A 14,535-nucleotide genomic window follows, 5' to 3' on the forward strand; every position below is an offset into this window, starting at 1 on the left:
TTACAATTAACCCCATATCAGAATAAGAGGTCATTTACGTTTCAACCAATTCAGACACCTTTCCTAGCTGCCTACATGTCTGTAGGGTTCTCTTACTTCACAGAAGCTATGGAAAATATTGTAGACAGCAATCATGCACAACAGAGATATTTCCAAAAGACCAATTGTTTTTCCTTTTTCTCAAATAATCAAGAACTGTGCAGCTTCAGGTAAAACAAACAAACAAACAAAAAAAACTTTCTTCTGCTCAGATGCCTGTGATTGGTTCTTCACTGAGACAAGGTAGCTGTACCAGTATCCAAACATGTCTGGAAACAAATACTTCCTGGTTTACTTACTGTACTTATAGTAAAAGCACACATTCCTGAATATCCTTGCCTACTGCACATTTCCCAGTCAGCATGCAACAGGACTCAATACACCTTCTGTAACCATTTTTTCCAGGACTTTGTAAAGGTAACAGTCCTCTCCACCAAACAGTTGATTTGGAGTTGGGTCAAACAGTGAGGATAGATGTCCTGTTGTTAACTTTTACACAGCTTGGAATATCTTTCTATTTTCTTTTGTGTATAGCCAACATTTCTCAGTACATCCTCCTCTTCAGATTGAAGATCACTAGCTTTGCTTTTCTGACTGGTTGAAGAGAGAAGTGATGAGTATCTGGACAGCAAAGCCTCTTCAGTCAAGAAGCAATCTTATTCATGCCTTGCCATGCCAGCTGCCTGGAATACTGCTTGCACTGCATGAAGAAAAGCTCTGACGGTCCGTCCTTGTTTCTCCTCTTTCCTACACCACCTTTACCATTCTGCTAACTGTAGCCACACAGTAGTTTCATTAGAAGCAATTCCCAAATAAACAGTCTGCAAATGAAACCATCTTGTTTCAGATCCCTGTAGTTAGTTATCACTCCGGCATCGGAAGCACTGTGCAATTTGCATCATTTTCCTGAATATGTACTGGGAGTTGCAGAAAACATTTTTAAGAGGTCAGTGATCCAGGAATACTGTAATTTGAGTAAGTGGAGAGCTGTGCGTACAAAATAATTAACTAAGAAAACACATTAGACTGGAATGATGAAGTGCTTGGACATACTGTGTGAGGTAAGTAACATTAAATGCATCTTACTACATTTCAAACAAACAAGATTGATGAAACATTGCCTGCATATTACCTCAGCGGGAAAGCTATTCCTCTTGCTAGATTTCAACTGGTTCCAGGGCCAGTATCCCAAATAAAAAATTTAATATTGATTTTCAAGAATTGAGTTCTTTTACACTGAAAGCGACAGTGCAACAACTACCACAAAAGAACACAAACAAACCAAACAGTCCTTAAAATGGGAAGGCCAAATGAAAGAATAAAACTCGCGTAAGCCAAGCCATTAACACCTGCTCTGAATTGAACCTGAGAAAGTTTAATCCCTTTTGCATTTTTTTTTTTAATGAGGTATAGCAAAGAAGTGTTCTCATTTAAAAGCCAAACATATTGCATGTGATACAAAAAGAACAGTAGAACAGAGTATTAGCATGTGAAAGAAACATGTTGCAATTATGTGAAATACTGCTTTTCATATTTTATTAACAAGCAAGCATCCCTGGAATTGGGTCTAAATAAAAGTATTTCATTAACCAATCAGAATACAAGGGAGTTATATAAATTTATTTTATGGAGCATTGATTAGTTTTGAAAATTCCCATTTTTACTGTTTTAATTTCATCTTTTATTTATAAAATCACTAAAAGGACACAACCCACAAAAATACAATCTGTATCTGCTCTATATTTACAGATAACTGGTCACTATTAAGGCACAGATTTAAAACTAACATTTTTATGTAGCAAGTCAAATATTTGTGCATAATACAACACTAACAATACGGTATGCTGTACTGTCATATTCCCTTTGTGGAATCAAAATAAGTGAGAAATTCTTTTTCCAGTGTGTTCTTTTTCTTTTTGTGTATGAAGCCCTACTGAAAATAATGTTGTTAATGGGAAATTCTTCACTTTGGTGTAGATGATAGTAAGCACTGCTCAGCAAAAGACCATATCAACTTAATAGTGTAATAACTTCAGTTTCCAAATATAGTACTGTCTAGATACATAGCGTGCACTTATGGAAGACTAAAAATGTAAGAGTGTAAAGAGTTTTGATGCTTTTAGGTTCAGGCAAGATAAGCAAGAAGGGGTTGCAGAAACTTCTGTACGAAGTGTTGTTGAGTATTTCAATAAAAGGTCTTATAAAATCAACATGACTGAAAACAACTTGATTTTCAAACAACGGTCTTGAAAACGCAAACATTTAAATGAAAGCTCATTTGTAAGCATGTAGATAGCTCCATTGACATGGACTGATACACATGCTTAGAAGCAAGCATAAGTGTAAATAGTTTTAGAATTAGAAATTGTGGCTTCCACAAGGGTTCGCATGAAGTTGCTCCTTCCTGTGTAACAAACACACACACAAATACCTCACAAATAAGTGGATATTTAACTATGGCATTTGAACACAGTAGCTTTGATGTGAACAACTGTGTGCATGCAAGATGCAGTTCTATTCATTCTAATCCAAAGTACAATTTTAAACCCAGAGGAAGCTAACTGCTACTTGATCTACAGTGGAAGTCACCCAGCTATACACCATTAAGTAGATATGGCTGAAATCAGTACTGAGCAGTTCTTTTTTTTTTTTTGTTAGCCACAATAGGCTTTGTATCATTGCTTGATCATCTATGCCCTCAAGTAATAACTTCTTTAAATTCCCCTTTTGTGTGCAAATCTCTCTAGACCTCATTTTGGTTTTCTCACCTTAAAAGAATTATCCATGGAAAGTGTCAAAACTATTCCTCACCCACTTTTGCATAAAAACCAACTACTGTAAATGTTACTCTAATGCCTTCTGTTAAGAGCACTTGACAGTGGTTTATGTCCATCTCAAAAGGCTTGTACACTGAACATAAATAATACATTACAGTAGAGGTAACTCACAACATTTCTTATGGGAAAGCTTTTCAAAAAAAATTAATGCTTGGAAATTTTATATTGCATTGCAGAAAAGAGGCACTTTATGAATTCCTTCATTATATGAGAACCCTTCATAAACCCATAACAAGACATCTGTAAAGACAGAGGAATAATATTGCCAAATTATTCGGACTTTCACAGTATAAATGCAATAGTTAGCTCTAGCCACTTATAATATCGACTCTGTTGAACATAACTTGTTTCAGAAATAGTTCATCTCCAGAGTTTTAAACACTTCTGCAGCTGACCATTACACATCTAAACTGAACAAAACAGATGCTATTACACCTATTTCATGTTGGTCACTTATTTGCTGCATGCATAGTCACGTAAGTAATATGCGTCATTTATTAAATGGCAACAGTGCCGTCTTGTCAAATTAGATTAGTTGTATTTAATCAAACTGACAGCCCAGAGCTCTAGTTTGATGAATGCCTTTCATTCTCTACCATAAATCTGCAGTAGATCAGTTTAACGTTACATATCGTAGGTGTACAGGATCTAAAAATAAAAGTCTGATATAAATAAGTGTCCTTTAGTGGCAGGATACTAAAAATAGCCCTTTGCTTTGAGACAACCATTAAAAACAGTTTTAGCATAAAGGCAGCAGTTAAATATGATGACCGCAAAGGGTTAATATTGCAAGGTCCATTTTGGTCTTTCATTGCATCTGTTACAGTTAGCGAATTTCATTGCAAGCAGTACTAGACTGCTTCATGAGAGCATAATAGGACTGGTCCACTACCATGTGGTTGGATTTTGGAACAACCTCTTCAGGTAGCTACTGGGGAGACAGAGAGAAGGGAAATCTGCATAAGAACCAGTTCCTAGTACCATTAGAGTGAGAAGTGACTTAATGCAGGAACATCTGAAAAAAATTTGATTAGTGCCAATATAAAAATCAATATGGAAATGAAAGAAATAAATTTCCACAGGACAAGAAATCAGAACATGTAAAGTGCAGAAAGACCTCAATAATTATTTTAAGCAGTACCAGAAAAATCCATCTTGATAAAACCAACATCTATGCTCTCTGGCATCCCAGCTCTTCATTCTTCCTTCATTCAACAAAGTAAAAATTCAGTGCATACATTATAGTTATAGGTAATAAAATACTAAACAAAGAACCCTATATTATTATTATTGCAAAATCTGTCCAATCTACATGAGTAAAACGTAACCCACATTTGGTGTTTTGAAAGACAGAAAATGTGTTTTCTCTTTTTTGGCACAGTACTGTGCAGACAAAATGCTTTGGTCCTTGATACCCAGACTCCCAAAGTGCAGAGGGTGGTGTGCAGTGAAGGCTGTCCACAGGATTGCCATGTCCATCTTTACAGTTGACTTTTTGAGCCACAACTTACTGCTACCAGCGACCGCTGACACTAGCAATGTCCGAATGATACTGACGTGGCAGTCTTCCACTCGCTCCACCTTCGAGGAATGAGGCACGTATGTTTGCTGGGTCAAACAGCTTTCTTCGGTTTTTATTCAGCTCTACAAAGTAAACAAAAAACCTCTCAGATACAAATGTTAATTTTTTTTTTCTTTATAAAATCAAAACAACCCAAATCTTCTATATCAATAAGAACATTTTAGATACAGAACAGGATCAACTGAAAATGTCAGTGAGGTACTCATTCAGTTTAATCAGGACAGTATGAGTGCCAGGGTAAGACTCCATAGAAGGTGACTGGGAAGCAAGCATCTATTGCAATTCTTAATTTGCACTGATACAGTGTGGAGTTGATACTTCTTTTGCAATTATGCTTTAGATCAAATTGCCATAGCTGAAATAATTTTAAAAGGTTCTGCTACCAAACTCAAAGGCTGCAGTCTTCTGAAGGGACATGCACATAGAATGTATAGTTGCAGCACAACTGTCTTATATACATGTAAAATGAGATGACAAAAAAAAACAAAACTTAGCATCCCAATCATTTCCCACTGCATGATTCTTTAACAATAACATTGAAACAATATTTTACTATTTTAGTATGGATTTTATTAAAAAAACTGGTGCTCACCTCTCATTCAAATACACACCCTAAGTTTGTATTAGCAAATGCTCATCCAAAATGTTTTTTCTTTCCCTACTTGTCTACTCTTATGAGCAAACCAGATGTGACAGACAAATCACTGAAAGATTACAGAATTTCATGACTGCTACTAAACCAAGTACATTGTATTTCTACCCTCTTCAGGCCATCACTTTATATGCATTCCCTAACAGCATCAGTCAAAGAGATGCTATTGGAAGGAAAAATGATCTAATGTTGCACTATCTACCTGAGGAAAATTTTCTCCAATATAAATTCATCGCCAAGACAATGAAGACAGAATATTCGTATGTAATATGAAATTGCATGCTATTTCTTACAATTAGAAAACAGAGCTAGGCATAGTACAGCACACTGGAAGAAACAGTATTTGGCCTTCATCTTTCTGCACACACGGTATGAGACAATCTTTTAAAGGGAATTGGAAAAAAGAAAATCAAGTAATGTGTTTCATTCAAACCCATGCATTTTGTAGGGACTCACAGTTCTGGGGAATAAAACAGTTCACTATCTGCTGTGAAACAAGACTTTCTACCAAGCTCCAACTTTTCCAAGCAGACCATGAAACTGAAAATTTATTTGGGAATATGAAAGCTTTATAATACCTGGTTTTAAGTGCCTTCTGATGAGGGGTAGGTCAGTAAAAATCAAGAAATGAAAACCCGTGTGAAGTAGTTTCTTTACCTGAGATTGCAAGCAGCATTTTTCTTCTGGCACCAAAAGTGGTAATTCCTAGCTCTTTCAAATCTTGATCAGTAAGAGTAAGGAACGTCTGCAGATCAATCTAGAGTGATAAGGAATAGGAAAATTAAACAAAACAAGTTTGTCCCCCAAACCATCAAGCTGTAAAATGTGGTTCAGGATAGCCTCATTTTTTTTTTCCTACTGAATTTTACATTTCTCCCAACTAGTTCTCTGCATGTAAACAGCAATCACTGTTCTAATGACTTCTTCACAGTTTCTCAGTTTGCTACCCTATCTCTCTGACAGAAACTTAAAAAGTAAGCAGTTTTTGAAAAGCAGAGAAGTCTACTAATGACATTTGATTTTGAGTATTTATCAGAATTACTATAATGTAATTGGAAACAACCAGATAGATATGGTAGGTGATTCAGATTTCAGAAAGTTAATAGAGGAAAATTGCTCAGCTACTAGTGATGCATTTGAATTAAAGCACTGAGCATTTCACAACGTATCAGAGTGTGTACTACTAATACAATTCACGGAAATGCAGTAGAAAATTTACTTTTCATTCTGGCCTGTTAGGCTCATCACACTTGATCAGTGACTCTTGAGGTTAAAATAAAATAAAACATCAAACAAAAGCCATGTTTAATGTTAGAAACCAACACAGCTATCTCCAGTTACGCATCGAGAGTGGCCTCGAAATAATATCAAAGTTTTAATGACTAGATAATATGGGCACTATGGAGCACACAGGGGAGCACAGAAGAGACAAACCTGAGGGACCGTACACAGAATTAATTGAGGCACAGCTGGACTTATTTCCCCAGATTGAGTATTGATCCTGCCACACAGTTTGGTTGCACAGAAACTGAATTCCCCCCACTGGTAAGCACCAAGATTAGAGAGATGAGAGAGATGAGAAGCATTTGGCAGGAAATGCACCAGATCCAGCTGCACTGAGCTGATACGGCAACAACACACTCCAGCAGACTCAGGACGATTCCATGAGTGCATGTACATGAGAAATTTGGAGTGCCGGTGGAGGTACAAGCTTGCCTTCTGTCTAGCCTTGAATTTACCCCCAGTGCATCCAAAGCAGTTTTCCTCTCCCAGAAGCATATCTCAAGCTACAGGTATATCTCAAGGTACACCAACAGAGCAACTCATGTACAACATGAAAAGAAGGCCCTCTGAATTTATTCTTCATGAACAAGTGCACAGTCCCCTTGACAACAAGGCAGTCTGTGCAGATACCTACTTTGCATGGTCTGTTAGGACAAAACACTCAGGTGTGGATCTGAGACCACCAACTGGTGTAGATCTCACTGCTGATAAAAATCAAAGTTGCAGGATGAAACAGTGCCCATGCCCAAGCTCACTATCTGGAAATTCGGAGACATGATAAAGCTTCAATAGCGCTGCTCATGAAAATCCTGTCACCAAGAGACTTCTCAGGAGCTTTGGTCAAGAGATGGAACAACCACTGTTGTAAAAACACACTACAAACACATAGGTATCTTTCAAAAGAACACTGACCTCTTGCTGTTGGAATACATCTGTGTATTTGCCCAAACCAAGTTTGCTGAACAGCTCAGGCAGGTCAGATCCCTTAAAGAGGCTGTTCAGGTTGCAGCCATTGCTTCCTGTCAGCGAGGAAATGCAGTCCATGTAATTACTGCTACTGAGATAGTGTTCAGCTGAAAGGGAAGAATTGCACTTTTCAGTCATGTCACAGATTTGCGATTTTCTGTCACTTCAACACTGCACTCAATTAGATCATTAAATTACCTAAATATTTAAATTATTTAACATCAAAAATGAAAGCAAAAAAATCAAAAAACTTATCAGTGGTCTTTGAAAATGAACAGAAGTTTTTTTTTTTTCCTTAAGTTCTGGTATTTGTTTTTTACACAAGTCACATTACATAAACAGTCATGTGGATGCAACTTCAGAACCTCATACAGGGAAAAGACCTGAAATGTACCACTGCTTTTTCCCTCTCCTTACGCCTTCTCCTGTTTTCTCCAGTAGGTGTTCTGGAAAATACTATTGCAAACAATCACAAACTGCTCTTTTTGGTCTGGATGGGGAGAACACCATGCTGGAGCAATTCCTGGTAGGGGATCAGTGTATTTAAAAAAAACAAAAAAACATTTCCAGGGTGAAATTTTTAAACAAGAAAACCAATGTAGCTGCACAATCCCTTATCTTCTGTATGTCATAGTACCCAGTTTTGTTTTTTTGTTTTTTGTGCAGCATAAGAAAAGTAAGACAGCTGCCTGGAACTACATCAGTAAATTAAGCCACTGTAAGCACCCCCTCATTTGTTTACAGACATCAGAAAGTATACAGCAGAAGGGTACCTTCCTACGCAAGCCAAAATACAATTGTCCCAGAGCCTTCTGCAATAGCCTCCACTAAAGACTGCCAATAGGAAGTTATAAAAACACCACTGTACACAAGTGCTGTGCTAGTTTTCTTGTCTTTCGGGCACAAACTAGTTAGAAAGTCTCCAAACTATTAATTTGATACCAAGATCCATTTTGGAAGAGAATTTTAGAACACAGACTATTCAGTGTTCAGTACTAGAACTGTGAACATGAAGTTTGACAAATGAAGCAATTACTGGGCTTGCATTTTAGGCTGTAAAAGGCAGTGCCTTCATTTCCTCTGTATCAGAGTAAAACAATACAACACATACCCAAACAGAAACTAATGGTCCTACAGTCAGGGCAGATTATGCAAGACTATGTACCGGAAAAAGTGGAATATTACAAGATACTACTGATGCAGTTAGGAACCACTAGCATAAAAACAAAGCAGAAATTCAATACCACTATATGACCGTATGAACAAAAACTTACGTAGTAGTACTCCTAAACTTGTATGTTAAGGTAAGCATATTAATTTGTCCAGCTGACTCATAACTGTTTTCATCTCCTGTCCAAAAATTCCATTCTTCACTCACTAGCAGATAGCCCAGTAAAGATTTGGATATTGCTGCATCAATAACAGCAGAATAATGATAGTCTAGAAATAAGCTTTTAAGTCTGTACACCTTGAAAAAAACCTTTCAAGACAGCAAAGAGCTTTCAGAAAGAATGTTCTGCATGAAGAAATTCCTTAAAGGTTTTCTGGACCAACATTTGTATATCATATTATACTACCTTGCAAATGCTTTGAATATATATTCATTGATATCAATTATATATTCAAAGTATTCATTGATATAAATTTGATTTAATAAATAATAATAATAATAATAATCAAATCTTAGGAAATTATTAACCTGATTTATTTTGTTTCCGCTTGGGGCTGCCAATTGAGGAGACAAATTCATGAGCTGTGGGTCCAAGCCCATTATGATCTCTCCAGTTATCAGATTCACTGCCATTTCCAAGGTGCTCCCGACTGTTGGACCGTGAGAGAGACATTGATGAACCCTGTAAGACACAGAAAGAACATTTGAGCAAAAAACAGAAGTTTCATTGTGATTCAAATGTTTTCTTTGAAGCAGTCCCGCTTAAAAACAGCTTTAATGCTTGCAAACATCCTTTTGGCAGTTGATCAATTGTCAAATTGCAAGCCAGACACAAAACCAGCAGGTGTGCTTAAAACATATGTGGTTTAAGGATTTTAAACAGTTTAGAGTCTACCCTTCAGAATGAATTGCTCAGTATTTCCGACTTTGTTTCCAAAAAGTTCTATGAGATCAGATTCCCATACAAATTCTAGACATTAAGCACTCTGTCTATGCATCCCTTCATGGGGAAGAGAACTACAGAACATTTGTTTAGAGAGAAGTGAATGAAGTATACAGTACTTGACAATGATATCGTATGCAATGCAACGACAACAATCCTGCAACTATTTGTGAATTTTCTGATATCTTTTAAAAAGATTTTCACATTCCTGTAGAATATTAATTATCAACTCCAATTACCACTGAGTCAGAGTGTTTCCAATAAAGGCAACATTCCCTGAAAAGCTGCAGTTAATTAGGGAACTGGGTGGGGATATACCCAAAAAAAGATTAATATTGATACTGCAAACTTCCATGAGCTAAGAGAAGATCGAATTAAAACAATTTAGTCCTATATATTTGCATCAAATTCTCATCGAAAAAGCACAATTTAGGAGTTAATCTTTTCTACTGCTCAGGAAAATTGACACCACTGGAGAAAAGCAAAAGCTCCTTGTCATTGGCAAAATCAGGTATCAACTATGGTTAGTATGACCCAGCAAATGAAGAAAGGAATGGATTTACTCCAAACCTTACAAATGAACAAGAAAAGACAGAGCTTCTACATTGTGCTTGAGCACGGTGACAGCTAAAAGTTGTAAAGCCAAAAAGATGTCGGCCAGTGTTTCTGAATGCCCGGTAAAATATTACAGTGGAGATTAAATGTTCAGTGATCTTTTAATTTGTAAAAAAATTTCCAGACCATAGACTATAATACCAATACTGTGTCTGCTCAAAGACTAGTCCCTCGGTACATCCCATACGTTTCACACAAAAAATGTACATGCAGGGAAGAAGGGTGGCGGCATGATCTCTGATACCAATGATGTTGCAGACTTCTACTAAATAGAAGCATGATAACAAGGAATCCTAGATTTTTCTTTTCCCCAGATGTTTCCACAATAGCTCATACCAAACAAGGGAAACAGGAGTCCTAACATACTACATTTCAGGGGAAGGAGCTACACCTGTGGTTTGTACATGGGCAAACTCCAAATGACTAAAACACAAAATGGTCTTAGAACTATATGTCTGCTTAGAGACCCTTAGTAGTGCATCACAGCTTGGGGAAAACCCCCAGCCCAGCTGAACCAGTAATGTTAAATAAAATGACGGATTTTGGTTGTCACTTTTTCTCTCCAAGTCATTTCTGTGAACTCAATATAAGTACTCAAATCTATTACATATAATTGAATGTCACATGAAGTTCATATATCAAGTGGGGAACACTAAAGTACTTTTTTTAAAAAAAAAAAAAGTGGTTGAATATTTCTTTTAATTTAAGTAGATCAATAAAGCAAACTTGTACAGCTTTGTGAACAGAAAGTAACATAAGCTGCTACTACTCCTTTTTCTAACATTGTTTCACTACACAGTAATTTACATTATATAGCTTACATGTTATAACATCATATTATTTTAAAGCAGGTTACACAATTACTACCACTAGTCTGTCTACAATTATTGAGTCATTTGGTCCCTTAAGTTGTTTTCATCTGCTTTAAACAAATATCTTTACAGGAGCGAAATTCTACAAATCTAGAGCATGATTTAGGCAGCTGATATAACTGTATGCTGGACTGAATGTATTCCATATGTGTTGTTAATTATCTAAGCAACATTTTTCAGAATAAAAATACTTAATACCTTAAAAAAGACTAACGAAAATCTCATCTGAGACCAAGGTTCAGACATTTCTCAAAAGAAAAAGTTACATCATTCAATAGAAATAAATTTCCATTACACTATGTTTTCTATATACCTCATATGTAGTTGTCATAGATGGCTTGTACGATACGTGATTAGCTCTTCTCAGTTCTTTGATAGTTTCTGCAGGCATAGATTTAGAGAACCCCAACCCACTCCATGTATTTGTTGGGGTTCTCACTTCGGTTACAACTGGCTTCTTTAACATAGCTGAAAAAATGCAAAGACAAATTGGTAAATCTCAACCGTACTAAAGACACAGAGATAATCATCTTGAAATCACGTATGCTCAAAGGCTTCTTCAACACACCAAACAAATCCTTAACACCTTCAAGTTGCTACACAGATTGAATCCTATACTTCCTGAGGACAATTTACTCTGTCACAAGTTAAGGAAACCCCTTAGGGCTACAAGAAAGCCAAAAGAATCCCATCTGTTTTAAAACAAAGTGCTTCTGTTTTTCTTCTGGCAAGAGCATATTTAGTTTATTTTTTAAATAGGGTCAAAGACATGGTTATGTCCCTTATCAATTTTATAACATAATCTACTCCTGAAATGTGGAGCAACCTTGCCAATATGACAAACATGCTAAAATTTAAACTGGTTTAGATGAAGTATTACAGCTGTGAGTCTTTCTGCAATTTGTTTACACTGAGTACTTGATACTATGTTGGTATTAAAAAAATTTGGAACATAGAAAATATGCATGTGTTTCACTATCAGCTTGAAATTTGATTAAACCAAGTTATAGAACTGAGCCTTCAGAAAATTCTTTCAGTGATGTACCAACAAACTTTCCAGAAGTCACTGTTAATCCACATACCTTTGGTCGCTAGTAGCTTCTTCTGTTCATAGTCAAACGCCTAAAAAACAAACACGCAGAAGATAATTTAACTACCATTCCAACTAAATATCATTCTAGTATTTAGCTCTTTTTCAAAATAAAGCTTTTCAGAAGTTGCCAAAGAATATGCAACAGTTTCTCATAAATGTAAAGCACTCAATCAAGCATAGAGTAAGGTTTATTCAAGCATAGATAAAGATTTGAAATAAGTATCTGATTTCCATTTGTGTGAGGCTACAGCAGCATTTAGAAACTTAGGGCAGAACAATTGTTTTGTAAGATTTGTAAGATGTTTTTTTAAACCCTAGTTTCTCTTCCATAATCATCTATTCTTACCAGTTAAAACATTCCCCAACAGTATGAAGTGATATATATCTTAGACAGCAAATCTAGGTACCACAGTTATCTTGAATGACCTTCTTTCAAGTTTAGTTCCTCTCCATGTACTCACTTTCTAAAAGGAAAACAGGCGAACTTCGGCAGAATTTAAAAAATTGTGTTTCACTACCAAAGACGATGGAAAATTTAAACTTTAGATATCACTGAATAAATCCATTCTACTTCTCTGGATTACAGATTAGCAAGTCTAAATATGCAAAACTACAAAAATGCATCATTTAGCCTGAAGCGTTAAGCTCATTAGTTAAAATAACTAGACCTCTAATAAGAAAAATGGCTACAAAACACTGAAAACACCAAACTTCGTCTTGCCCCATTACTTGATGCAGTCTAGTTATGACCACACTGATAGATCTATACAGGAAAAACTGTTACTACATTTTACAGATAAAGTGTATCATATTTGTATGACAGAACTAGCGTAGCTGCTTCAATAAATACTTCTGTAGATAAATCTGAAGCTACAATGAAAAAATGTTTTGACACTGCTTATGAAAACTTGTGAAGTGTTTTCTGTAAGTTATCACTCATCCTAAAGTAATGATATAAGATTTTACACACATTTAAGATGCTTGAGTAGACTAATTAGCCATATAGTTTTTTTTGTGCTGAATTTTTATTTATTTAAGCTCAACAGAAGCATAATAGTTCCCTCCCCCCCTTCAGATGTTAAGCTGAAGACCAAACGATTTTTTTTTCTTGCTTTCTTTGGAGTACAAAGACTTAGAGATTACTATTTCTCCTACATTAAGTTTCTATGAGAAGGTAATGACAGTATTTACTTATTTGAAAAGGTCTTGCTGTATTATGCCAAAAATAGCTAGTAATCATATAGCAGTTTTAACACAAAAATAAGGTTACTTTTTTCCTTCTGTAATGTATGGTACCCAGGGATGTCATCTTAGAACTAAGGGAAAGCTAAAGTTAACAACAGAAGTTTTCGTTATTACACATCGAAAGAAGCCTCCTGTGTATCACCACACCTTCCTGCAACTGGAGATTCCATTTAGTCTAAACTCACAAGACCAGCCACCTCAACATCATTTCTGCATATGAAAACAAACCAGCCAACCTAAATACAACCCACATCTTGAAAGAATGCCAATTTCCTTTGCACTGTGTAATACATACACTTTGCAATTACCAGGTCTTGCAGTAGATCTGGGTTTATTTGGGAAACATACCTGCATATTTACATACGATGGCTGTGCTAGACGTGCTCTTTCGGAGTTCTGCTGGGCAGCTGCTGCTCGCTCTGCTGCCCGCTCACTTCCAGGAGCCTTTTTGTCAGCCATGGGACTTTCAGAAGCACTTAACTCTGCATCCGAGAGCAACCTCTCCGTAGTACTTTGGAACAAAGTCAGTATTAACTCCAATCTTACTTTTCACAATCAATGAACACTCAATGCAATTGTCATAACTAAGCTTTACTTTGAGAAGTTTGGCAGCAAAACTCAACAAAAGCTCGACAAAAAAATCAACAAAAAGTATACAAATATCAACATTTTTCCCAATATTCCCTAAGTCTCAGTTTTCCTTCACTATGTACCATTTTCTTCCAACGGTGAAACGAGACATATTGCTTCTGCCTATTTTACGAAGTATGAGATCATCAAGTAAGATTGAAGCTTTCTTGTGTCAAGAATCATTACATGCAATCCCTACATAGTGTGGCTTTATGCTGTTTAGCTTTGCTCAGGCCAGCACCTCAGCAGTTCTAACAAACTAACAGCAGCAGGGAGAGATACATATAAGTGGCAACTAAGAAGGATAACGTGGGTCCTACGCTTCAACAATCATGATCCTGCATGCCAATGTACCTCATATTGGAATTTTCTTCTGAAAAAAAGCCCTATCTTATTCCTGCTCTAAAACAAGTGTAAACTCCCACTTCAAAGCATATAGAAGTAATCATGTTTTGAAAGATTACTCCCAGAAGAATAAAACCCTAAAGAAATGTTGAGACTAAATCCACAACAAAAAGAACAAGACATACAAACAACTGAGCCTGATAGTTGAGAAATCCAAGGATTTCTGTTCATGAGAGCAGAATTAATGAAACAGATATTACA

At 36.2% G+C, this 14,535-nt stretch overlaps 1 protein-coding gene across 5 annotated transcripts in view; it reads right to left on the minus strand.

The window, feature by feature from the left end:
- Window positions 1–1,548: 1,548 nt before the first annotated feature.
- Window positions 1,549–14,535, minus strand: part of BICC1 (BicC family RNA binding protein 1) — a 102,888-nt gene continuing 89,901 nt past the window's right edge. For all 5 annotated transcript variants that reach the window (XM_027463240.3, XM_027463239.3, XM_072040040.1 and 2 more), the window contains 7 exons: window positions 13,648–13,810; window positions 12,044–12,083; window positions 11,275–11,429; window positions 9,060–9,213; window positions 7,307–7,467; window positions 5,768–5,867; window positions 1,549–4,520 (listed from right to left, as the gene is read on the minus strand). In XM_027463240.3, the coding sequence (XP_027319041.1) occupies window positions 4,390–4,520; window positions 5,768–5,867; window positions 7,307–7,467; window positions 9,060–9,213; window positions 11,275–11,429; window positions 12,044–12,083; window positions 13,648–13,810 (904 nt within the window). In that variant the 3' untranslated portion in view covers window positions 1,549–4,389. The remainder of the gene's footprint in view (window positions 4,521–5,767; window positions 5,868–7,306; window positions 7,468–9,059; window positions 9,214–11,274; window positions 11,430–12,043; window positions 12,084–13,647; window positions 13,811–14,535) is intronic.

This window comes from Anas platyrhynchos, chromosome 6 (assembly GCF_047663525.1).
Source record: "Anas platyrhynchos isolate ZD024472 breed Pekin duck chromosome 6, IASCAAS_PekinDuck_T2T, whole genome shotgun sequence".
In the NCBI taxonomy this organism is placed as follows: Eukaryota; Metazoa; Chordata; class Aves; order Anseriformes; family Anatidae; genus Anas; species Anas platyrhynchos.